This window comes from Pelecanus crispus, chromosome 6 (genome assembly GCF_030463565.1).
Source record: "Pelecanus crispus isolate bPelCri1 chromosome 6, bPelCri1.pri, whole genome shotgun sequence".
Classification (NCBI taxonomy): domain Eukaryota; kingdom Metazoa; phylum Chordata; class Aves; order Pelecaniformes; family Pelecanidae; genus Pelecanus; species Pelecanus crispus.
In genome coordinates, this window is record NC_134648.1 from 31,145,906 (window position 1) to 31,172,652 (window position 26,747).

At 41.8% G+C, this 26,747-nt stretch overlaps 2 protein-coding genes across 2 annotated transcripts in view; one reads left to right on the forward strand and one right to left on the reverse strand.

Annotated features, from left to right (window-relative positions):
- Positions 1–1,113: 1,113 nt before the first annotated feature.
- Positions 1,114–9,748, reverse strand: NDUFAF1 (NADH:ubiquinone oxidoreductase complex assembly factor 1). The gene is made up of 5 exons (XM_075712702.1): positions 9,730–9,748; positions 7,466–8,091; positions 5,372–5,557; positions 4,045–4,119; positions 1,114–1,561 (listed from the first exon to the last, which is right to left on the reverse strand). The coding sequence occupies exons 2-5, from the start codon at positions 7,973–7,975 to the stop codon at positions 1,421–1,423; spliced, it is 912 nt and encodes a 303-aa protein (XP_075568817.1). The 5' UTR covers positions 7,976–8,091; positions 9,730–9,748; the 3' UTR covers positions 1,114–1,420.
- A 408-nt stretch (positions 9,749–10,156) lies between these two features.
- RTF1 (RTF1 homolog, Paf1/RNA polymerase II complex component) overlaps positions 10,157–26,747 on the forward strand; it is a 38,578-nt gene continuing 21,987 nt past the window's right edge. The window contains 5 exon segments of the mRNA XM_075712729.1: positions 10,157–10,249; positions 10,251–10,355; positions 13,104–13,214; positions 23,083–23,230; positions 24,735–24,939. Of these exon segments, the coding sequence (XP_075568844.1) occupies positions 10,157–10,249; positions 10,251–10,355; positions 13,104–13,214; positions 23,083–23,230; positions 24,735–24,939 (662 nt within the window).

A 26,747-nucleotide genomic window follows, 5' to 3' on the forward strand; every position in this document is an offset into this window, starting at 1 on the left:
TAATCTCAACTAGAATTTTGAGCAAAGAATTGTTTTGGTGAATTTGGTATCCTATCAAATATATGTTGAAATGTCAAGAATAAGCAATTTTTTTTTTTATAAACTTAATGGGGGGGAAATAAATATTTTGTATATATCCTGTTTATTACTGGTTATATCATCTAGTGTACTATGTATAACTATACCTCCTTAGCGTAGCACTAGTTTTATTCACACTTGTATTTACTACTCAATGTCTTTTTGTAACGAGTTTTCCTTAGTGATTAGCCTGCCTACCACTTTATGAAAGCATGTTTGTTCCAGTATCTTTAGAAATCATAACCATCACTCCTCTTTTGCTCTTAAGCTATTTGATTCTGTGCAAGAGGAAAATGATAGTACAAGACACTGCTTCAACTTCCTTTATTGTGGCCCCTTCTGTGTAAAATATAGGTACATTTAGTATTTGTACACTTAAACAAGGTCACTGCAGAGGAGGTCAGCACTTTGATTAGACTAAGTTTGTGACAGTTGAATGAAACCATTCAGCACTTGTTCTTTAAAGTGTTTCTCAAATTACTGAAAACCAGACTTCTCAGAAAAAGGGAGGTATTGAGCTGAGGCTGTGACTTCTCACAATACAGCTGAGTTAAGCTAATTGCACACATCAGAAAAGCGTGATCAGATCTGCCCTGTAATGGCAGTAATCAAGTAGAGCTGTGCCTCCTCAGGGAACAGACAGTGATGACTTCCAACGTTGGAGCGTTACTTCGGTTCAACAACTCTATAAAGCTGTAGGACTATCATCAACAGCTCTAAACAAAAAGCCAAGCCCACAGCATAGCTACTGTTTCAATTTGGCAGTGGCAGCTTTTTCTTTTTTTAGTTATTCAGAGGAGCCAAAGCTAAAGATTGAAATACTTCTGCCTTTTCCACTCCTGGTGCTGCTCTTTCTAAATTTCAGCGGCTGAGTCACACTTAAGCACCATTCCTCAGGGTATTAATTCTCATCATACTTTTTCCAGTTTAAAACTAGTGGATATGGATGTTTTATAACTGTCTCCAAACCATATAATGTAGAAAATGAAGCTGTTGTACAAAAAAGAACTACAAGCAGCTCATGAAATACTTCTATTTCTGTAAAGGTCAAGACAGAAGCCAAAACTTACCCAGTCAACAGTTACTACTTTATAAGAACGCATCACAACTCTCCTCAGGCTATGTTCCAGTCCATGTATGTACAGTCTCTCCAGGATTCTGTATTTGGCAGCTCGAAGATGCCAACAGTGTCACTCTAGTCAGATTACTAGTCAACACTTCACACACTGATCTCTTTAATGTTTACACAGAATCTTCAAGTTGTTATAAGCCACACATTAAGAAGTGTTTTATAAAAATGAACCGAGCATCTGAAGAATGTCCCAAAGGATACCAGCCTAACTTAGACTTGAGGATTCTTTTCATATGTTTCATACGCAAATTCTTCTGTATGAGCTCTATCGTTGAGCAGGCCGATAAAATCAATCTCCAGCTGGAATGGACCATCTACTTTATCTCCGATCGTGAATCCAAGGGTACTAATCTAATTAAAAGATGTGTACATTAGAACAGTATAATGTTACAATTGAAACCAATTATATCTACCACTTCCATATTTTACAAAAAATTCATGGCCATTCACTGTAAACAGTGGTGTTTGTTCAAAGTGCAGCATTATTTCTTAAGGCTTAAACACTTCGCTACCACATTTTCAATATAGACCCCAGTGGGAACGGCCTGAGCCTAAAGCAGCGCTGCAATTTTTATCCTCCAGGGTTTGTGTATGGCCAGTTTCATCACGATTGAGCGTACAGGCACATTTTCATAGAGCCTATTACAATTCTTATGTGAGCAGAAAACACAAACATAATGTAATTAAGGATGGAAGGGGACTTTCATTCTAGATCAAGTCATACATATAGTGTATGTGTGCACTAAACCAGACATTTTAAAAATGCATGAAACTTTGTTACTGAGTTTTATATTAAGGCAAGATTCTTAGCCACTGTTTCCCAATTAGAATAATGTTCTTATATTTAAGAACATTCCTCATTCCTTTCCCCTAATGTTCTCCACTATTCCATTTAAAAAAAAAAATTATTCTAACTAATAAATTCCATAAAAATCTGTGTGGCTCAGGCATGCTTCCTATTAGCCCGTGGCTTGCCTGAAAGCTCTCAGCTCCTACATGTCACCAGTCACCTTTCAGAGGCTCCAGTGCTAGCAGTTCTCAAACAAGCTGGGTCACCAGTGGCAGGGCACCTCTTAAGCTCCAGCTGCCCCTAAGCCCTGCTACCAGTGCAGCTGTACCCGGGATTTTAAGGACTGCTGCACACGCAGGAAAAAAATACCTAGGATGTGTCAGATAAAGTTGAATAATTGTAGGCTGAGGCTAAATATGTATCGTAAGTGTACGCTAAATAAAGAATAGAACAAAGCTAAAGAAGTTAAATGCATTGACATTCCTCTCGGATCGTTCTAATGTTTTAAATGCCGTCTCTTCCCCAGAAGCAAGCTCTACAATCAGCCCCTCGGCTTCTGGAGCCTGGAGAGGCTTTAAAGCTCTGACTTTCTGGTTCATACTGTTACAGATGACTACGGGAGTCACCTAAACTCTCTGCTCTGAAGAATTTACTCCTTTGCAAGCCCTAGATACGTTGGCTATTTTCTACCTATGAAAAGGCAACAATGCCTTTCCTGGTTCCTGGGAAAACATACAGTAATACCATGAGGGACCAAGACATTTTATCAAGATTTCTCAATTGCCTTCACACCGCTTCCCCTATTTTCAGGTTTCACTAAAATACATTTGTAAAATTACACTTCGTATTATGTGCAAGTGCATTGTTTTTACTGTGAAATACTAAGCATAAGATAACAAGGAATGAAAATTAAGTGGAGGATGCTTAGATCAAATATCGTTTTGGCCCTTTAACTCCTGGTAAATACTTTTAAACACCCCATATACAACTTTATGTTTTCATTTTGAATGACTGTATATTCCAAACCCTGATAAATTATTTGGTGTCTGTATTTAAACACAGGCTCTTTATAACAACTTTCTTCCATGAAGCATGTATTTTCTTGTAGTTGATCCACCTTCTTCATATCGTTCATACTTGCTTTCTACAGTCTCAACTACTTCTGTTTTAAAACAGATTGTTTTCATGCTGCCAGTCACTGAATTGCCCTCAATTTTTTCCTATTTTTTTTTCATTAAGGCAATTAGGAACTGAATGCAACATTCCAGATGACTAACACTGATTCAAGTAATGGGCCTTTTATTTTCCCCGCCATATATATTTCTAGCACTGTTTTTCCTTTTGCTAGTCACTGGGTATTAAGCTGCCCTCAATTACATACAGGAGGATCACTGAAATTTAAAAGAAGAAAAGATACAGAAACAATTTTTTCCAACATCTCTCCTCCCGTGAATCAGTGAATTAGTCTACCTATTTGAAGAAACAAATTAAAAAATAGTCAATTTTAATTTAATTAATTTTTAAAAACTCATTTACTTAATACTTAGACTAGAAAGCCTGGAAAAAAAACTAAAAAAGAGCGTATAAATACATCAGTTTACTGCTCACCATCAAGGTCACTGATACAGTATATCCTCAAATAAAATCTCACGATATTATATCCTTTACAGTCTTCTGTCAGGAAGGAAGTTTATGATACTTTTATTATTTTTAGCAGTACTATGCCAACTGGCACTTTAGATTTTAGTCACTTTGATCATTCCTCAAAAAAAAAATCTTTTTTTTTTTAAAAAGCTAAGTAAGTTTTGAGTTGTTTCTTGGTTCTCTAGATCTCTTAAAAGTATTTTTGGAGCTACTTTGAAGTAAACTGACACTGCTACCACAAAGTAGGATAATTTAAATGCAAAGGCAAGCACACAAGAATAAGTACCTTATAACAAGAAGAGGCCCTTCAATTTCAAATTCACAAAGGATTTGTAAATTATATCATGACAATGTACTCTTAAAGGATTTTTCAGACAGATAGAGCCTACAGAAAACTTGCCTTGTCTAACCAGATAGGATGCTGGTCATCCTGGACTCTTCCCCGACTGGAGAGAAAGAATTTGGAGAATGGAATCTGATGGAAACAAAACCAAACCAGACTTCAGTGTAACCAGTACATAGAATAAAAACTTAAGAAATATAACCCCTGCCTCAGTAAATGAAATAACACTCTGCTGCATCTGGTACCAGCACTGGCTGGGTGCGTAGAACTGGCACAGAGAAATGGGCCACATTAACCCTTTCATTAACCACTTGCAGCCAGCTCCAGCCCCACACCGTTCCACGGTGGCCGTTTGTAGCCATTGTGCAGGATTGTTACCCTGTCAGGACAGGCTGCAGCACAGAAGGTGGCTGTTTACATCTAGAATATGTCCTTCCAATAATATGTCAGTATAAAATAGAAATTAATGAAAACTCTAGCATACATGTCTATTGTCAGCTCGTCTGTACCCAAGCTGTGTATTTCATAGGGCAAACTTCATACTGAGACACCAGTACTCTAGCAAAGCAGTTCAGAATAACGTAAAAATTACTTTGAATGCAGTGGGAGCAAGAAAGAGGAGGGGATGTGATCAGAGATAGGAAACAGGAGGGTTGGCTGGTGTGGGTGAGAGAGAAAAATATGCGAGCCAGCAACGACACGCTGATTTCCATCCTCCCGCCTCCTCACCTCTGAAACAGTGGGCTGTTCTCATATGACTGGACAATGGTATTATGAAGCACTGAACGCCACTTCATAAGGATGTGCAAACTTCCTTAATGTTGTCATCAGCAAATTACAAAAGTTCCCCAAGTTTCATCAGGAAAAAGAGACGGTATATTCTTACAAATATTATTTTGTGTCACAGATTCAAAGGCCGTAAGTGACAAACCACATCTTTGAGTCTCTGACTCCAGCGAGTTAGTGCGTTAAGCAAATCCTGTTGCAGGGTACAAATCCTACTCCAACCTATGTCCATTTGTATTACAGATAAAATGGTTATCACAGAGAATATTCCCGGCAACACCTGCTAAGCTCCAACCGCTCTATCTATTCTCTTACTCCAGTAATAGCTAACAGCAGACATTCAGGTGAACATATGGTGGATCAAATCTTTAATACAATTGACACAGCATGCCCTGCCACAATCCGGTGATTTACAATTTTGGGAACTCCCAAGCCAAATGCCCATGTCTATTGTATAAAGATAGATAACAGAAACATTGTTGAATGGACAGCAATAACAGTCACAACAAACTGTGACTGTTGAAAGAATTCCCCTTCCACAGTGCTATGGCCAGGACCCCAAGACAGTCTTGTTAGTTGGAAAGACGCATTAATTCACCTTTATTTCCTCCCAGTATGGGCCTCCTCGGGTGAACATGAAGTAGTTGTAGAGGTCATCCTTTTGATGAGAGAAGTAAGGGTCTGTATAAATGTTTACCATCCAAGGTCTGCCATCCCCACGGACACGTAAATACAGACTGTTGAAGTTTGACCAGTCATAATACTTCTTCCTAGCAAAGGATCCCTACAAATTATTAATAAATAGAATTATTCCTCCTTAATAAAGGGAAACTTCCATTATGAAGAACAGAGCACCATTGCTTTGACCACTGCCCTCATTCTTACATCAAATAGTATCTGCTGCGATATAGTGAAGACTAGGTTACCCTTTCATCATACTAGCTGCTGATCTCACTGAATTTCCTTCAGCACTGTATTAGAGCCTACAAATTGCAGTAACACCACTCTGAGGACTCATGCTTCAATTATAAACCACAATCTTGTAACTATCAGAAATCAGACCTCCTTCCTAGAACCAAATTCCCCACCAGGCAAGTACACAAATGCTACAGCGATCAATCAGTAGTTATGTAGTTCATTAAGTTTAACATTCTGTGGTCAGTACTAGATTATTCAGAGGTGATTACAAGAAATTGAAGAAATGGTATAATTTATCCCCTGTGATAACTTCCCTTATTGAAGACTGACATAAGTACTGGAAGCATTTAATGTTTTCCAACACTTTTTGTCATTAACTGTGCGTAATGATAAGGATTGCAAACATGTCTAATTCTCAACTGCATTTTTTTCCCAAAGATCTTAAAAGTCCAGGTGTTGTGATTCGCACATAGGCAGATCCAAGAGTCTTCAGGGAATTACACTGAGGTCACTTGGGGTGATGGGGGGCAGGGGTCAGAGCTATTCTTGGCCAGAATTGCTTAAATCAAATCAAAATTAGCACAAAAAATTCAGAGGTTTCCCCTTTATTTTACAGCGCTACTACAGTTACTTATCAACTGCCCTCTACCAATTCATCTTATAGGTAATAGGATGAGTAGATCATCAATGCATTCATACAAGGGCTGCGGCTACTTGATTTTATGGTTTTGCCAGTTTTGAGCCTTTTTACTTAAATAAAGAAAAGCCTTTATATTTATGTTTTCACCCTCTGATTTCAAACTGCATTATAAAGATGGACTGATAATGCTCCACCACCTCAGAATTAGGAGGTGAAAGTTTGAGTCACATTTGCAACAAGCCAGCAGCAGTCCTGGGAATTTAACTCAGGAGAGATTCAACTTGCTGTTCCATTTCCCTGATCCAGTGTCACCATTTTAATCAGTGTTTATCTGCCTCTCATTTGCCCATTGATTTTGCTCACTCGTATTTTCCGCTCGCCAAGTTTCTGGCCCAGAAAAGATTTTACCGGTGTACTTGTGCCAAGTCACAAACAATAGAACAGACTAAAAAATCAAGCATTTTATTCACTGAGTCAAAACGTTCCTTTGCTTTTAAAGGTGCTTAAAAATAAGGTATAACAAGCAGTATCAATAATAAGCACATCCATTTCTGGTTCTGTTTTGCTCAATTCTGAGCTATCAAAGATTTGTGTCTTGCTTTTTCTGATGTACAGTAGGAGTCAGATCTTTAAAAAGGACATTTCAAAGCATTATTTTCTGTCCCTGTGAGAAAAAATGATGAGCTCATTCACCTAAACCAAGTTTGATGAATAGGCCAAGTTAAAGCCCAGGAAATTTGTCCTTATGACACATTCAATTAACTTCAAATTTAGAGACATATCTATTTTAATCATACCAATTTTGGATATAAAGGTTCATTACAGAGCCTTCATTTGCAAGGAGGCTGCAAATAGGGCTGTCTTAATGAGTGGATGCCCTATTGTACATACGTAAGTGATCAAACATGTATTATTCCTTTTCTAAGAAAGGAAAACAAAATCCAAGAAAAAGTTTAAGTTTCTTCCAGGTCAAAGGATACAGCAGCAATTACATCCCTGAAGGAATATTTAATACTCCTGGAAGTGATCAGTTTCAACCATAGTAAACAACAGTCCGCTTGTTGTCACTGGGATTACACTAAAATGCTCTCAGATTAAATAACAGAAGCTATGCAAACACAAAACTGTACTTACCACTGGCGGCTTAGCTCTCATACTGCAATATCCGCTGTATTTTGTCTCCCCATCACGAGGTACTTCCGTATTGAGGGTTCCATACAGCAGAGCAGCCTGGTTATTCCTACCCAATTTGAGGTAAACTTCACTTTTCCCTCCAATCTCTACATCAGAGGAAATAACCCATTTATTTAAATCTTCTTGGCTCCGAAACTCCCACAACACCCTTGTCTGTTCCAACAGGTAATGATTCAATGGACGGCCTCCAGGTCCTATTAAGTAATCTTTGGTCTCCTTCTTCAGCATGCTTAGCTGAGTCTTTAAGACATCAATGCCCGCCTTAAAACTGAAATCAATATTTTGCCAAGATGTTTTTTTCTCAGGCTGTGACCCTGGCCTCCTGTAGCTGCTATACAGTTTTGACATGGAATTGCTGAGGAGAGGTCCAAGTAAGGGGTGCAAAACTTTGTGCCTGCAGCATCTACCATGTAAGTAAGCACTGTTCAGCAACGTAAGAGTCAGAGCCATATTGGTAAACTTGAAGAATTCACTTCCAGTAAGGCAATTAATGGGTTTGAAATTAATTTAACAACAAAATTAGTATCCAGAGCTATCTTACTTGAGTTACTGTAGTTTATCTCCACCTTTAATGAAAAAGAGAAAAGATTAAAAAAATTACATATATGATGCTTATAAAACTGTTTAATTTTGGAAACAGATAATAACTAGAAATCTAAGCCACTGGAAAAAGGAATAAAAATAACATCAAGTATTACACTTGCTCAGGGTTCTAGCTAACTTAATGATTTCCACCCTATGCGTCTTGTCCCCCCCACCCCCGTGATGTGAAATACCCATGCACATAAGAAAAACTAAGTAAAATACTTCCAGTAAAACTGAAAACAGAAAAAAGCAATTCCTGTTCATCCCTTTCACTGTAAGTAAGTTTAGGTATTATGAGTAATACCAACAAAAGCAACCTCAAGAAGAATGTTTCTAAAAGATAGCGTCTATATAACTATAAAGTATATTCCCCTGCAAGAAAATCACAAATTCACAACAGGTAGATTCTGTTGCCATGTGGACCAGGATGACAGTCTCATCTGACAGTCACCAATGACAAGACTTTTCAGATATGAAGTCCTACAGCAGCCATACTACATGCTTCTTTCATAAGTCATCCAGCTCGTTGCCCCCTCAACATATCTGGTGTAGGATTACAGAGGTTTGTGCAGACCAAAGCATTTAAAAAAGATGACTGCAATTCAATAGTTTTTTTTATAAAGTTTTGGAAAAAATCTGAAAAAATCTCCTTGCTTCTCTCTGCATCACTGCTGGTAGGAAGAGCTATGCCGTATTTGCTATTCTCTAATTCATAAAGGAGAGCCTTAACATTCAATGCTCTGTACAGAGGCTATTATCTCTGACTCATAAAATTAGACAGACTAGTGTCTAAAAAAGCCTGGTTTGTTTGTTTGTTTGTTTTATTTTGTTTTATTTTGTTTTTTGCCACAATAAATCCTAAAATGATGTCAAATCAGTTCATCTTCTCTGAGCTTTTAGGAATGGGAGCCAGTCACCCCACATATGTTCTCTATATGCCACATACCTTCCTTTAGTCACAGTAAAATTCACTACTATTATTCTCATGATCCGATTAAGCTATGCACCGTGGAATAAAACCCCATTGAAGGAAGTCACATTTTCTCTATCGCACATTCGGCAAGACAGAAGGCAAGTTCCTAAAAAAAGAAAACCCATGCGCCGGGCTTCCACGTCCCTTGGGACTAAGCATGAAAGCAACGAGAGCCTGCACAGTGACCCGGGCTGTCCCTGGGCCCCGCCTGCAACCCTGCCCCAAACCAAAACGCACCCAGCAGAAAGGAAAGGTACAGACAAGCTGCAGCGCGCAGTCTCGTCCTTGTTTCCTCCGAGTACCAAGGCGAAAATGGGGAATTTCCACACATTTTACTTTTGCCCGATTTTTGTCCCTACGCGACGTTTTACCGACCTAACGCCAGCACCGACTCACCGCCCAGCGGTTACAAAACCTCGGCTTCTAGCGACGGTCTCGCCTGCGCCTCACCGCACCCCCACAGCGAACCGCGCCGCGGCCTGGGCACCGCGTCCGGATTCCGCCCGCCTTCCCCGAGCCCCGAGGGCAGAGGAGAGGCCGGGACGCGGCGACAGGCGGTAGCGGCCTCTCCGCAAAACCGACCGCCTCGACACCCCCTCCCCCCTCCGTGACCGACGGACCCCCCGGCGCTGAGGCACCGCCTCACCTTCCCGCCGTTACCGGCGGGTCCCACCGCTTCCGGGCCCGGCGGGGGAACAGGCACCGCGCCGCTCACGTTCCGCCGGCGGCCGTAGCCACCGAGCTCCCGCCCTCACCGGCGGCGGAGGAGGCGAAATCTTCCCTCCACTCTGCGGGAGCGGAGAGGCCGCTGCAGGGTGCCGAGCGGTTTATTCGCAAATATCTGTGCGTTTGAAGAGAGGCTGAGGGAAGGGGGGAGATGCCTATTTGTGAGGAACATGTCGGCGGGACAGCTCGAGTAAACGCTGAAGGGGACGGTAAACCGCCCTCAGACGCGGGGCCGCCGCCCGTGAGGGGAGAGGGGCGACGGGGAGGCCGCGGTCGCGGCCTCCCCGTCGCCCCTCTCCCCTCACGGGCGGCGGCCCCGCCTTCCTTCCCGCCCCGTCGCGGTGCGCATGCGCGGTGCCCTTTGTGTCCCGGTCGGGCGGGCGGCGCGGGGCAGGCCGGGCCGCTGTGAGCGCCGCGCCGCCGCCGTCGGCGCCGGGGCGGGGAGGGGGGGGTAAAGCCGGCTCCGCCATGGTGAAGAAGCGGAAAGGCCGCGTCCTTATCGACTCCGATACTGAGGATAGCGGTAGCGAGGAGAATCTAGATCAGGTGCGCGGGGAGGCCCGGCCCGGACGCGGGGCCTGGGATCTCCGGCCCGCGCAGGGCTCTGCGCCGCCATCCCTCCCTCGTTCCCTCACTCCTGCCCCGGGGGGGGTTGCGCGCCGTCGTCGCTCTCCTCAACCCGATGGGAGCCCCCGCGGCCTCCGTGGAGAGAGCCCGCTCCCCTCCGGCGGCTCCCCGGCCTGCCCCTGGCAGGCGGCCCGCCTTGGCGGGTTTCGGGGGCTCTTCGCAGCGGGCCCGGTGCTTGCAGGAGGGCGGCGCTCGGCGGGACGGAGGGGCGATGCCCCGGGGCCGCTTGGCCCTGAGGAGGGAGGAGCGGGGCCGGGCTGCCCGGCGGTCGTCACCCCTCGGGTAGCGGGCGAAGAGGCCCAAAGGGCTGGGCAACTTTCCTGCGCTGCTTTCGCACGCCGGGAGAGCTGTTAGGGAGAGCAGCGTGTCAGGTCCCTGCCTCCCGCCGACCCGGTGAGCCCCTCGGGGCAGGCGGGCTCCAGGCGGGGTTGTTAATGCGCGTTTAATGCTCCCTCCTCAATCTTAGCCACTGAGCTGGGGGAGGTCTGTTGGTGGGAAAGCGTGCAGAGTTAGGAGCCTGTAGGTATAACAAGGGGAGGTATTTATTTATCATCAGGGCATCTCTTGGGATTGGAAGTGCGATGTCTGGCATCACTTTAACACTGTCAGGGCTGCAAAGGGGGCATCTTCCTCTTTGGAGGGGGCTGCTTTCAAAGACTCATCTTGCGGTGTAGCAGGTGTCGATGATGTGATTCAAGTGGTACAAAAAAACATTATAGGTGAAGTGTGCTACAGCCTGTATGGCAGTGCTTGTTCCGGGGAGAAGTTTGGCTGGTTAAATATGCTGAAGCCTACATGTCTGCTGTAATTTATGTGCTGGACCTTCAGGGATTTTAATATAGAAGCCGTTGCTATGTTGCAATAAAAAGCCTTCCTAAACACTCAAAAAATATTTTTGCAGCTTGGAGCTTCAGAAAAATCAAATCAGAGGCTCTGTTAGACAAATATGCTGGAGCAGAGCATGCCCTGATGTTGTTGATCTCGCATGCCTCTAGAGTCTTTAGAGCTGCCATCATCTCACCACTAGTATATTAGTTTGGTAGTTTCGTCAGAGCTTGAAAGTAGAAGGAATTGGACCAGCTCTAGCATAGATCAGGCGATCTGTGTGATGGTGGTAGGAATAACTGCATGGTTCTGCATCTGTTCCATCATTCCCTGGAAGCATACACCTGCATCTGTACCCGAGTAGTAGGTGCTTCCTCCTCCACTGAGCTGTTTGTAGCAACTATAACAGGGATATGTATGTGCAAGGATGAAGATTAGATACCTGGGAAGCAATGTTTTTGTGGTGTGATTTAAGGATGAGAGTATACTGAATGGGGCCCCTGTAGGTTAAATGTTTGACAGCTTCCCTTGGCAATCCAGGCTGGTTGAATCAAACGAATAGGAGCCTTTGTAATACAGTATCTTGGAAAACACAACAAGGGTAGAAAGAAAGAACGAAAATTGCTTGGAATAAAAGTAGTGGTAAATATGCCAAGATACCATCCAGGGAGGTAATCTGGGTTGAAGGACTACTTAGAGACAGTCGTGAGAGAGAAATTATCAAAAAGATTGTAGAAAACATCAGGAGCTTCCTGAAGAGAACTGTTAATTGTACAAATGTGCTCTGTTGATGTTGCATGCCTTCTTCAGAGAAAGGTTTGTAAAATGCCATTACTAATGGAAGGTTTCTTTGTTGGTAAGTAGCCTAGGCCGTCAGTTTCTGCAGTGCTTATGTTCTTACTTGAGGTACTCAATTGTAGCCCATTTGCTGCGGAGATAATCATCCAGTGGTAAAACTAATGCAAACCAATCTAGTATTGGCTTCTCAAGACTGCAGAAGTTGGTGTGACTGTATTTCTACTCACAGCTAAGGTTCATCAGCCCCAGAGCAATGTTTTTAAGAATAAATTATGTGTCATGGACTACAAAGACAGTAATGCAGCTTCAGAAGTGTTTGTTTATACTACTGCTTCTGTCATCTGAACAAGCTATGAGCAGCAGATGATGAGATTATTTGAGAGCCATTTAGTTCTTTGTGCTGGTGTGTGTTGCCTTTGCAAGTGCTTCCTTTGGAGAACAGCTCTACTTAGTTTTGCAAACTTTGAGCTTGATGCCTGCCCGGTGTCTATCCAAAGCTTTAAGTGCATTCTGTGGTTTGTAGGGACAGTGAAAAGGAATTGAACTGGCTGACTAAATATTGTCAGCCCTGACATTGTGGTGATGCCTAAAGTATTTCCCTTTTAAAGTGTATAATTGCAAACATCTCTTTTGTTTAGAAGAAGGAGCTGCTCCTGCTCTCTAGTGGCATTTGGCTTTTTGGGTTAATGCTACATGATGTAGTTAGGATGTTTTTGAATTATTACCTAATCCTTATAAAACGGACCTGGACGTGACTCTGAAAGTAATTTGTCTTATGTCATTTATACCAAGAAAGTAATGGTAGTGGTATTTACTACTTCTAGCTTGTTATCTTCAAAATCCTTCTGTAGCATCCAGTTGTATTAGAACTGTGTGTGTGTATATATATTTATGAAACCTAAGTAGACTTTGTTTCTTAGTCAGTGGGGATAATCATGTTACTGGGATGTACTCAAATATCACAGAGAAAGTGCATGTGTACTGACCTGGGTTGGTAAAACTAATTATGCCATTTTAAAATAAATATATGGTTTTTCACACCAGGAGCTCTTGTCATTGGCCAAACGGAAACGCAGTGACTCTGAAGAAAAGGAGCCACCTGTGAGCAAACCTACAGCATCTTCAGACTCTGAGACATCAGACAGTGACGATGAGGTGAGTTTGTCGTGTTATCAGTGATTTTATCATGGGTTATTTGTCTGATTGTACCTAAGTAGTGAAAGTGTATTTATCATACGGTATATTTAGCCTGCTGACTTCATAAAGTGAGACTGGCCATCAGTGGAACTGATGGACACCCATTAAGCCCAGAGGACGTGTACTCAGAAATACTTTTTTTCTTGTAATTAGTATGCTTTGAATTGTAACTGTGTACAAAATAGTCTGAATGTCTATAGAAAAGACGACCTGCCTGTTTAATCCCATGTTCGTATGGTCTGAATGGTCTGGTGATCTGCCTGCTTAAAACTAGTGCTTTTCCTATGTAACGCTTGTGGTTGAAGTAGCAGTGAAGCTGCTAAAGCTGGACTCTGAATTCAAGGGAGGGAGGTTTTCAGCTTTAGAAGAGAGCTTCCTTCCTCAGAGAGGAAAAGGGTCAAGGCAGGTGGTACTATTTTACAGGTGGTAAAACTGTTCTATTTAGCTGCTTTGATTCTCCAAGAACTCTGCTGTGAACTAGCTTGTCTGATCATCTGAACATGCAACAGAGTGTGTTATATTGGCATTTTTGAAGAAAGTGAGGCAAGGAAGAATTTGAATTGCTTTGTTCTGGGGTTTTGTCAGTTCCTTGTATAGCGGTGCTTATCTGCTAGATCTCTAGCAGATATTATCTCTATTATTTGTTCTTGTACTACGTTCTAGAGCTGGTTAAAAGTCTCTGCTTTCATCTATAAATGAAAATTGAAATCAACTTGTTAAAATAGAGGAACTGACAAACAGGCCAGGCAGGTATTTGAATAAAAACGTTTTCTTGAAAGGTTACAGATGTCTTTTGCAAGTTTTCCGTGCAATGTAGAGAGGTCCTTTATTACATTCATTCTTAAAAATTTAACAGGAAGCTGTTTAGGGTGCGTTTTGCTGAAACTACAGGAATGATTATTCATTGTGACAACTTGAAGACCAGTAGGGTAGGCCAGTGATAAACTGCTAGCTATTAAGCATTTGGTAGTGTAGCAGAGTATCTAATATATGCTTAAGATATAAGGAGAGAGAAAATCATGAATGGACTAGGTATTAGGTTTGATATTGGGTGACCGCTCGGTTTGTCACTGCGTGTGTTCTGATCTGCTGGCACACAGCTTATTTATTCTAAGCTGTGTGGAGAGCAGCTTCTGTGGAAAAGTAGACTTAGGTGTGGAGAGCACCTCATTGATAAGTTTTCAGTTCTGTGTTTATCTCTGAAGACTGATAGAATAAATAATATTATTGAAATTTCTTTTTAGCTTGTGTAACTACAAGTAAGGTCTAGCAGTCCATTATATGTAGAATATGACAATGTATCTCTTCACAAATTTGCACAGACCTTGCAGATGCAGTAGTATCCCTGTTGCACCATGTGCATTTGATACTAATCTGTGTATCATTTCTAATTAAAACTCTGTTCTTTCTGACCTCCATGCAGCAAGAGGAAAAGATTTAGAGAAGAGGTAATTAGGACACTTGCTTCTATTCCTGTGTCTGAAATATGCATTCAGAACTGCTGCTTGTCACAGCAGGGTGAGACAGGCTGGGTTATGACAGTTCTGCTTCTGCCAGTCATTCAGTTGTGTGCATCCCGAGGCTTGACTACGCTACTCCTGCTTGAACAACTTTGGTTTTAATCAGGGTTCTTGTTAGTTTGACGTTTGCTCAGCCTTGGGTGTTGGGAGAGAGGGTCTAAAAGTTGAAATTTTGTTACTGGTCTTCCTGCAAGATGAGGACCTTGAGGCAAAAGCATGGAAACTGTTGCCCTGAGCAGATATGCTTAATCATACCCATTTGCTTCCACACAGGTTTTGTAGTGTGTACATCCTTTGTGGTTCCTGGCAAGTGCTAAATGTTCCAGGATTGTCACTATGTTCCACGTACAGGAAAGGCCTAAATCTCTGCGTCAGAGTCTTAATGCTGCATTCTGCATATTTTAAAGGGAGGAAAGTTTGGGGGGCATTGGGGAGAGAAAGATAATGCATTTTGGAATTACAGAATAACAGCACGTACAAATCATGTCACATCTATACAGTGGTGCCCAAGGGATTTCAGTAGATATTTAACGTTACATTTTGTGTGTCTCGGTGAGAATGTGCTTCTTTGAAAGCTCATAGCCACATCAGGTGTTCATGGTGCAGATGTGGGGTTCTGTAGCATTTTAAGTACCTGTGTGGTCAGAAACAAATTACCTAGCCAAGGGACTGAAGATGAGTTGTAGGCAATGAAATAGGAGAGATGCTCTGAACCATGTTCTGGTGGGTCTGTGGAACGTGCATGACTGAATTGACTATGAACTGTTGTTCCGAGAACTGATAAACAGCAGTGACTGCAGGGCTTTGCAATAAGAAGTACCACCTTCACAAAGAGATATACTAAGCTGGACACGGATGTGGAGAGAGACAGTTCCTTTATCTGTGGAGCAGCGTGTGGCCATGACTACCCAATGGCTCACCATCCCAAACTGGTTTTAGCCTGGTGCCTCTAACCAGTTTGGTGTTAGCCAAGTTACTGTTGGGGCTACTGTGCTAGAGGTATATGTGTCCACAAAGTACCATCATTGCTTATTGAAGACATTGTGTGGATGGTGTTCCTCAGTTGCAGTAGGTTAATTCTGGGTTCTTGCTTTTCCTTTTTTCCTGGCGTCATTGCTTATGGTAAGAGAATTCTTTCTGTTGCGTGGTGAAGCCTGGATGACTTCTATCCAGCAACTTCACTAACATCAGTGTAGATTAGAGTCTGGTTTCAGCTGGGATAGAATTAGTTTCCTTCCTAGTACCTGGTATAGTGCTGTGTTTTGGATTTAGGATGAGAATATTGTTGATAACACACTGACATTTTAGTTGTTGGTGGGCACTGCTTACAGTAAGTTAAGGACTCTTCAGCTTGTCATACTGCCCTGGCAGCAAGGAGGCTGGAGATGCACAAGAAGCTGGGAGGCGACACAGCCAGGACAGCTGACCCCAACTGGCCAAAGGGATATTCCATACCATATGATGTCATGCTGAACAAAAAACTGGGGAGGTTAGCCAGGGGGTTGGGGCTGCTGCTTGGGAACTGGCTGGGCATTTGTCAGCAGGTGGTGAGCAATTGCATTGTGCATGACTTGTTTTGTATATTCTTTTATCATTATTGTTTTCCCTTCCTTTTCTGTCCTATTAAATTCTCTTTATCTCAACCCAGGAGTTTTACCTTTTTTCCAGTTCTCTCCCTGGGGGAGGGGAGCAAGCAAACAGCTCTGTAGTGTTTAGCTGCCTGCTTGGTTAAACCATGACAATTAAGACAGAAAGCCACAGTGCTGTAGGAGCTCCTGTTTGTTTCTCTTGAAAGGTTTGTTGTTAGCAATGCTGGTGTAAGTCTGCACCCTTCTACGCTCATTCTAATGTTGTGAGGGGTTTAGTTGTGCCTTTTAACAGCTCTAGGGTGGTAGCGGAAGGTAACTCCAGGACAAGAAAAGTTGTATCGTGAATGCTTGGTACTAGTCTGGAGTTTAGTGAGGGATATCTGTTTAGGCCTTTATTTGCAAATATGCAGATTCAGTAGGAAACGGCATAGCTGAAGATCTTGTCAAGAGCTGTGGAACAGAGGAAGAGTTGAATATTGGTCCTGCAGCCAGTGAGGAAGTCAGTCTCGAATAACAGTTGGCTTAGGCTTTATGCCCCTACTATGAGGAAAGGATGTGAAAGTTTGGATCTACTTAACTGCACTTCGAGGTAGAGCACTCTAGTAAACCACAGGTTAGCAGAAAACTGTGTATGTTCCTTCTGTTTTGGGGGTGTCTTTTGTGGGTTTGTAGAGATCACAATGCTAGATGTCTTCCTTCCCCATGTGCTTTTCTTTCATAATACTGCTTAATTAGGCCTCCAAGAATGAGTGGGTTCTCCAGTCCTGTGAGGCCTTTGCCATATGTGTTTTCAAGCTTAAAAAATTTGAAACGGGACGTGCTTTAATCATAGAATCATAAAATTGTTTACGTTGGAAAAGGCCTTTAAGATCATCCAGTCCAACCATTAACCTAACACTACCAAGTCCACCACTAAACCAGTTAAGGTTAGAGTAATAATTTCATGTTTCCTGGCTTGGTGGCTGCATTATTTTTTAATGAAAGTAAAAACTAGGAATCATTAAGGTTGGAAAGGACCTCTAAGATCATCAGTCCAACCATCAACCCAACACCACCATGCCCACTAAACCACGTCCCAAAGTGCCACGTCTACCTGTTTTTTGAACGCTTCCAGGGATGGTGACTCCACCACCTCTCTGGGCAGCCTGTTCCAATGCTTGACCACTCTTTCTGTGAAGAAATGTTTCCTAATATCCAATCTAAACCTCCCCTGACACAGCTTGAGCCCATTTCCTCTCATCCTATCACTTGTTACTTGGGAGAAGAGACCAACACCCACAATCTCCTATACACAGCTGTATACACTCCTGTATACAGTCTTCCTATACACAGCTGTATAGGCTTTGTGCTTTGTAATTTTGACTTTTCTTGGAGGCAGTTTCCTTCAGCTGTTAACAAGTAGAATAATAAATCTTCCCTTAAGGAAGATGTTACTCCCCCACCCCAAACAAAGTGCAAGCGCAAATCTGAATAGCGCAGGCTAATTGTATGAACCAGCTGTGGACAAAATACGTATAAAATCTGGTCTGCAAGTATCTTCTTTAAATTGCAAACTAGCATGGGGATAACTTCTGGGGACTTGATTTATGTGGTATGAGAATCTGCAGGAGCTCTGAAGTGGGGCATGTTGCTCCAGAAATAGACTTATGGAGGTATTGGAATTGAATATGTGATTTTATTTAATTTTTTTCACTGAATGAACTTTTCCTTTGTACCCAGGAAGCAGTTTTTGCTGAGAACAATCCAGTCATAAGGCACTGTCTAGTATCTAGAGAAGTCATTAAGCCTTTGTCAGTCCAGATGACGCGTGCTGGCTGGTCATGCTAGAGACATGCAAGGCACTCATTGACCAAGTGTTTTATGGCTGTTGCCATCTCCAGCTGTTTGGCCCAGGCTTCCGAAATAAAACACTGCAGGTTTTCACAGCCAGTAGCATCCCCAAGTTTGTTTTGATTATGGCATTTCATTGGCCTTTGGTATCTACCATCTCGATGTTGTCACTCAGCAGTTCTTGCCATTTTTCAACACATGGACCCCTCAAAATGAGAGCGCAAATGTTAACTTGCAGCTTAAACTGAATTTGAACCTACTATAGGTAGACTCTTTTTTTTTTTTTTTTCCATAGTTACCTTTCTGTAAGCTCCTTTGAGCAGTACTCGGACAATAAGGGTGGATCAGGTGCGTGGTGATATTTTGGCCCATGAAACCTTCTTTCAGCTGGTTCCTGGCAAAGCCCCTTCTGTGGCTTCAGAAGGAGTTTTCTTTATTTGCTTGTCTCCTTTCAATTTTGGTGTTGACACCTTGAGTCTCCTCCTCGTGTCTAAAATGGTCCTTTAAGTTTTCTCATTGCTGGGCTGTTGTCATATGAAGGTGTTTGAGGCATCCAAATGACAGGTGCAGACCCCAAAAGGCAAGAAAAGTAACAAGGGCTTTTTATTTACTATTTAGTTTTAACAGTAGTGGTAGAGAGCATTTTCCTCCTTGGAGTGCTGTCTCCAGAGTTCTCCCAGCTTTGAGAAACCCTGAAGACAGTAAATGCTGCCTTACCTTCATATCTGTGCTGCCTGCTGTTGTTTTCAGACAGGCTGAAGTGCACTTTGACTTGCCTGGAGGACTGCCTTTTGTTTTCCTTGTATGAGTGGAGGAGAATGGATGAAAGTTGGTAAGCTGGGCTAATGTTATGTACCTTGGTGTTCTTAAGCTGTCACGTTGTCACTGCGTGTAAGTTTATCTGGCCTAGGAAAGGAACATTGGTAAGGGACCTGTTTTGCTTTGATGTTGGGGCTTGTAATTTGCCTTTTTCTTACAAAAGCCATATCCAGGAGGGAAGGATATGGCAAGGACAGGCTGGTAATCTTGGTTGTGCATCTCTGGTTTGATTGAAGAAAAAAAAAAGGCAGGGAGAATACCTATTTGAAGTGGATAATTCATTTAGGTATTGTGTGAATAGAAGAAAATAGTGACTATCTGAGCAGCAGGGGTAAGACAATTGTACTGCATTCTGCACTCTCAGAGCTCACTTCTTTTTTTCTTTTTTTTCTTTTTTTTCTCCTCGATCTCATTTCATCTCCCTGGTGGAAATATGTTCCAGGTTTGCTGAGCTATAAATGATTTTCTTCAATCATTTTGTGTAGTTGCTTTTGTAGAAGCTGACTTCCAAATCTGGCTGATTTCTAATGTGTTTGGTGGTGTTTTTTTTTTGTTTGTTTGTTTTTGGCAGTCCATTCTGGGTACTGTGGCTTAACTTGGACTTCTTGGGGGAAATATGCAAGCTATTAGCACTGTGAACCTTTGAAGCAAGAGGAAAAATTGAAATGCTCTTCTGGCTACTTCCTGTGAATGAACCATAAAGCTCTGTTGTTTGATAGTACTAAACAATAAGCAGAAAGCCATGTTGCAGCACACTTCTGCATGGGTTTATTAACTTGCTGTGTCTGGAACCATGGAGGATTCCAGATGGTGGCCGAGGAGGCAGCAGTGAATAGAATGGCTGTTTAGAGGGGGTGTTATAGTCATGGAAAGCGTGAGAGAAGTGTTGACTGGCTCTGCCTGATTGGAATGTGGAAGACGGAACCTGGTGAAGCTGCAATAGAAGGCAGGTTTTGGAAAATACGGTTATTGTTTGCTGTTTGAGATGCATGGAGGGTAAGGGAAACAGAGCAAACAAATGCTTCTGACTATAACTGTGTATGCGTTTTTACTTGATGTTATATGCTTCTGACTATAACTGTGTGTGCGTTTTTACTTGATGTTATTTGCAAACATGTTGTTGCCTTTCTGATCTCCACTGGAAGGGGCTCAAGGCTCTGGTTTGGACTGCAGGCTGCAATGCAGCTCATGGCTTTCCAGTATTGCCTCCACCCCCCCACCCCAGACCTGCTAATCTCTGTTATGTCTTCCTCTGCTGTAAGAAGAAACTTGATGTTAGCTAGTCTCTCTCTGAACAATACAGAGTGGTCATTCAGTGTCCAAATGACAACTGAAGGTCCCTGAGCCTGCAGAGCAATCTGTGAGCCTAAAAGAGCCTCGCACTGTCTATGTCCTGGTTTTGATGATTTATTTGTCCTTAAGGCTTGCTCAAACCCTTGTCTGGTCCTGTAGTGGTACCTGGAATGACCAGGCATTCATGAGAGATTGGGGTGGCTGAATAGCCCCTGAAGGACCTGAGTTGTATCAGGAAGAATTTGGCTTTGTGACAACACTGAAATGGGGAGGGGACAACCAGTTATTGTGACTTAAGAGATGTAGAGGTCACTTGCATAAACAACAGCCGAGATGAAGTGTATTCTCCAGGGTGAAACAGAAACCAAAGCAAAATTTCCTAGATAAGGGCAGATTTTTTTTTGTTACTTTTTTTTTTGTTCAAGAGGTTGTCACACCGCTTTCTTTTCAGTCCCATCTTCCTGGACCCAGGTTCTTTCCACAATTCTGCTTGTAAGTCAAAGGCTGAGAACAGTGATCTGTAACGCATGTATCTACAGCTATTAAACATTTTATTAACAACTGAAGTCCTGCTGGTTTTATCTGATCTTAACTTCTTTCATCTCACTGTGACCTCTCAAGGTCTTGATATAACTGTGGTGTATACTATGGCTTTCTCTGTGCTTCTTCCTTGCTGTACAGCATGCTGACGCAAGGTGTAATTCAGTGTTAGAACACCGAAAAGAAGTGGCAGAGCTCTGGGAAGGAGGCACCTCTGCATCCCTGGTTCAGAGGGCTCTGCTGCTCCCTGCTATAATGCTCAGTTTCACTTTCTCACTGTTGTGTTTTCACTGGTATGCTGGCGGTAGGTAAGCTCTTGCACAATTAGCAAAAATGCACTTTTCTGTAATACCTAGGAAATGATTCCTTAACATTGGTTAAGGTTTTGAGCAGATTCAGGCAGAGTAGAAGCTTGTTCTTAACTGATTTACATGGGCATAGTTAACCAGGAATATTATTAAGCAGCAGTATTGTGACACTGAAGAAGTAAAACTTTAATGTGGAAGCCAATAAAAACTTGAGTGCAAGCTCAGGCTCATACAAAGTCAGATACTTTTTGCGCAGTTTCTCACCTATCCTGCAGACCATAATAGCCTGGACTAACTGCACAGGGCATGGGTTGCAGTCAGAGGCTCACCACTAGGTAGCTGTACTTTTACCTCAGAAAAGAAAATGTCTGCCTGGCCTTTGACAGATACTTTTGAATGCACAGCTGATGCTTAACAAAGATGATGAAGCAGGTGGTAATATGGAAGGTACAAGGCTGGATGTGAGAGTAGTCAAAACCTAGGAAATTCTAAAGATATTAGTAGATCAGGTAGTAGCTTTTAACTACTGGGTTGAGTTTTGTTTAGAGTATTTGAACAGCAGGGTTCTCTGAAGATGATACCTAATGAGGCAGAAGTCATCAAATTTGATGGAATGATTACTGCCTGCAGGGATGGACTTGATTCACACCCCAGGAAGGGGTGGGTGGGTGAGAGGCCTGAAGTTTGTGTGCACCTGAGGTCAAATCTAGACTTTTTTTTTTCTAGTTAGAGTAGTTTTGAGCACAAGATCTCAGTTTTGCAAAGGAGTATTTGCTCATTTAACTTAGGAATATTTTTTTTAGTAGGCTGCATGCTTGAACAGATGGTGATGTGCATGAAAGATGAGAGTAATATACAGGTATGAAGAGGATAACAGTCTAAATATATATATCTATATTTATTTAGAAAGAAACTGTCTTATCCCTGAAGGTCTTGCAGCTCAAGAATTTCGAGGAGAGGTAGTGAAGTGCAAGATATTGTAAAGCCTTAAAATAATACACAGGCAATCCTTAGCAGTTCTGGTCTGTGGCTTTACCCAGGTGGCTGGGACAATGCAAAAATTCTAATAAGAAATCACACTGTAAATTAAATACTAGCTCTTCTCCTGGGACTTTGGGATCAAAAGTTGTTACCCGTGTGTGTGATGGTATAAGTCCTGTACTTGGAAAGTGGAGTCTAAGTTAATTGAGGATGCAATGTTAAAGAGAATTAAAATTAAGACTTGACATTTGATTTTTTTTTCTTTTTTTCCTGACTTCTGTGATTCTGATTTGATTCCGAGTTGTGTGCATAGATGCAAGTGGTGGCACTACTGTCTATGAGCAGGTGTGCTGTTGGTTTGTTGCATTAAAAATACAGGTGCTGTGTACTCCTGGTAAAACTGAGATTTTTGGAAAGACTGTCATGTGTAATTGGTGTGCCTTCATGAAATCTAAAATCTGTCATTGAATAAACTAGTTTTGGAAACACATCTGTTGCTTCTTCTGTTTAATAGTAGTAAACTGAAGCTAATCTTCAGAAATGCAGTTGGACAATTGTTTAAAATTATTTTCCTAAGAAAATGTTTTCAGTACCTCTTTTCTCCTGGCAGATATTGCAGGCTCTGAAGTCTTCACTGTTTTTAAAAGGAGTGTCCTACCAACTGCTGGCTTGCACTGATAACTCTTTTTTTTTTTTTTTTTTTTTCCTTCCTTAAAAAACCCAAACCAATTGCACACACACCCCCCCAACCCAAAAAAACTTGTAAAATGTTTTCATTTGAGAAGTTTCCTATTGGCTTCTCCCCCAGTGCCCTGCCCTGCATGATTGATTTGTTGCTGACAGGTATTGGACTGTTTCTCAGTTGTTTTTACTCCAGTATTTTGGGGCAGGGAGAAAAGAATGATGTTCATATCTCATGATCCCTTTCTTGGTTCTTTCCTTGCAGTGGACTGTTGGAGGTTCTAAAAACAAAAAAAAGGGAAAAGCGGGTAAGGCAGAGAAGAAAGGAGCCATGAAGAAACAGATGAACAAAGCTGCCTCTTCAGGCAGCTCAGATAAAGACAGCTCAGCTGAGAGCTCAGCACCTGAAGAGGGTAAGATAACACATGTGCATCTACTTACAGTGTAATTCCAAGTGAAGTTACCCCTTCGTGCATACTGAAGAGTAATGTTAAATGGTGATGTTAAAGACTACTTTCAAAGAGTTTCCTTTGTGCAAGTAAGACTCTTAAACTTGCCATGGTTTGAAGTGCATATAATTTAGTATAGCACTGCTGTAAGCACTCTATTACAAACCCAACAGTTAATACTGTTTCAGCTGAAGAATGTATTACATGTTTCATTACTTGTCTTTCTCCTGGAAAATTCTTTTCTTCCTTCTAGCGTGTCCCATCTGTAGTGTGGGTAGTATTTGCTTTTATTCCCATTGATGTATTTTCCCTTCCCAAACTTCTTGTGATGACAAAGGGAGAGGTGTATAGTGTTGTGTGATGCAAGTAGGAGCTTATCTTGCATGCATTTGCTCTGAATTGGAATTCTTGCACATTTATACTGACATGGAAGAAGAAAAACAATTACTATAACTTTGTCAGAATTTTTTTACATGAATATTGAATCTGTTCCAGTGCTGGGCAAACTTCCTGTGTTCTTTCCTGTTTTCACCATGCTTATGAAGATTTGCAGGTGGTTAGTTGCGATTTCAGTTGGTACTAAAAAAACAAAGTTAAGAAAGAATATGAAGGAGCCTACAGTTTTAAGTATATTAAGCACAGCAGAGACAGACAAAGCATGAAGTGACTGAACCTGTATGTATCAGTGCATACAAGTCAAGGTTTTTCACAATGTAAGCTTGCAAAGCTGGAAGTTTTCCAGAAATACTGAGACCAGAATGAAAGTGGAAGAAAGAATCCTAATGTCTGCTTTTGTGATTTGGTGTAATGTAGTCGATTAGGTGAGATAATTAAAGGACTTGGACTTGGATCAATTTTAAAGGTGGTGTGACCCAATGTTATTGGGGAGTCAGCTGTTTCCTAAGCCCATGTGTAACTGGGAGGGCTTGTTACAGTAATGGAGCTAACATCATGGCCTTGCCAGTCCTGAGGGTAGTGTGTTTCAACTTTATCTTGTGATGTAGCAATTCATAGTGTTGCAGACTTCAAATGAAGAATTTTGGTTCTTCAGGTTGCTATGATGAGGAGTATTGGTGGTGGTTAATGGTGGCGTATGAGGTGTGCACACACACTTACAAAGTTATGGATGTACAAGCAACTTCTCGGGGAAATAAGCATAGAAATCTAACCTTAAGACCTCAACACACTAACCAAAAGGCCTCCTAAATTTTGCTTGTTCTACTAAGAATTTTTACTTATAACCCAATTTGTGTTCACATGTAGTACCATTCATTTTATCATTTTTTAGCATGTATATCTTACGGTAATAAAGTATTTCCCCCTGGGTTTAGTTTTTGTGATATGTATGCTTCTAGTGTAGTGGAAGAGGAGTGCAAAATTAATTCTTGATATCCTTTGCTAACATGCTACAATGAAGTGGTTGGGCTTTGCCCCAGCTGAATCTCACTGCCTTGTATTTTTGTTTTAGGAGAAGTCTCTGACTCAGAAAGCAACAGCTCCTCGTCTAGCTCAGATTCAGATTCTTCGTCTGAAGATGAGGAATTTCATGACGGCTATGGAGAAGATCTGATGGGAGATGAAGAAGACCGAGCTCGACTGGAACAAATGACAGAAAAGGAGAGAGAGCAGGAGCTGTTTAACCGGATAGAGAAGAGAGAAGTGCTGAAGAGAAGGTGAATTTTAGATTGTTGATATTTGGTAGCAAATTCATACAGGCTGTATGGAGAGTATACTGACTTTGCTCTCATGTTTGGGGTCCAAGCATTCAGCACTACAAAGTGAATTAAGCTTCACTGTAGATTTTTTTGTATGAACTGTCCTTGTAGCTAGTTGAGAAGCACACAGCAGAAATTCTGCATGTTCTTGTAAAAGTCAGTGTCTGAAAGTTTCTCAGCTGTTGAATACATGTGGTTCTGTCAGCTACCATTGTAGCTATATTACTGCTTAGCACACTATTTGCCAGACAGTCAGAAGGACTGCTTTCTCTTCTGTCTTTTTTTGTATTACCTGTCACACGCTGATACTTTGGAAAAAGGCAAACAAAGTGTAAGGTGTATATAGCTTCTGACATTTTTCAGAAAACAATGGTGAAGCATGGAGCAGTGTTAGGGTTGCCTCTGTATGCATGTGAAGCTGGTTGGGGCCCTAATAAAGAGAGAGATAATGAAATAATGAGGAGTGGTGTTGGATATGTCATTTTCAAGGGATCATTTGCAGATTTCTACCTTAAGTGTTGTGGTTTGGTTTGTTTGTCACTAACACTGTCCTGTCAGGTAGCTTCCTTGTAGTAAAGATATTTTTCTTCTCATGTGTCTAACAGAAAAGATTTGGCATGTGTGGGGCAAGTTTTCTCCAGTTTCTTCCCTCTTCAGTGACTTCCCTCTCTTCTCACTTGCTGAGAAATTTCTCTAGAGGACTGACATCTGTTGAGTAAATCATGTCAATGCAAGCTACTGTCAGACTGTCCATTTGTCCAAGCCATACCTGGACTACTGCCTGTGTCTATCTGTGGTTTTAATACTGCTTTCAGTGTCTCCTCTAGCTTGCTTCTCTCCTCAAAGGGATCAAAATGAGTGAAAGATTGGATTTAGATCAGGTAGAAGGACACCATGTTTTTTTTAATTTCATTCACTGTTCCATGGTAACTGAATGTCTTTCTTTTAGAATGAATGATGGAGAATACTTGATAAGAACAAGCTAAACAATCTAAGCTTGAGTTACTGCTTTAATCTTAAACGAGTTTGTTCTGTTCTATGTAAAGGGGTTGGCAGGTAGAACTAAGTGGGGGGGGAGGTAGTTATTTAACTTTTTGGTGAGTTGGATCTTTCAAAATGCTCTCTAGCTATTTGTATGTACATTGTGCCATGAGTTCATTGGGATTACAGCAGACATTGCATGTGATACAATGCCTGTGCCCTGTGTGTTATGCTTCATGTTAAAGGCATAAAGGGCAATGAGCTCACCTGGTACTTCAGTTTCTTGTCTACAAAAATCTAGGTTTAAAGGACTGAAGAAGAATGGACTGTGAAATATATATGTGGATAACACATTTTGAATTTCAGTTATTGGAAGTTAAGTATTTTTTTTCTTGTGTTTGTCCATATGCACACTTCACTGACACTTCACAATGACCAGTCCATGGTGCAGTGGAATCTCAGTCACAGGACAGTTCCAGCAAAATCACTACTCTTCTGAATAGAGTGGCTGAAAATAAGATTTCAGGGTGACATATTTTGTGAAGGTAGAAATGGAGGTGCCTAAATTGGGATGCAGAAACTGCCTGAGTCTGTTTGGAATGTAGCTGCTGAAGGAGGACTCACTGTGACTTCTTTGCAGTTGTATGTACACAGACCGGTGCCAGCAGAAAGGTGGAGTTTAAGTGTGAAAAAAGTCAGCATGATAGTGTCTAAACAACCAAGTTTTTAGCTGTTGAGATTCAGATGATGTGAACTAGCCAGTTGTTTTTAGAGTTGGAGGCAGC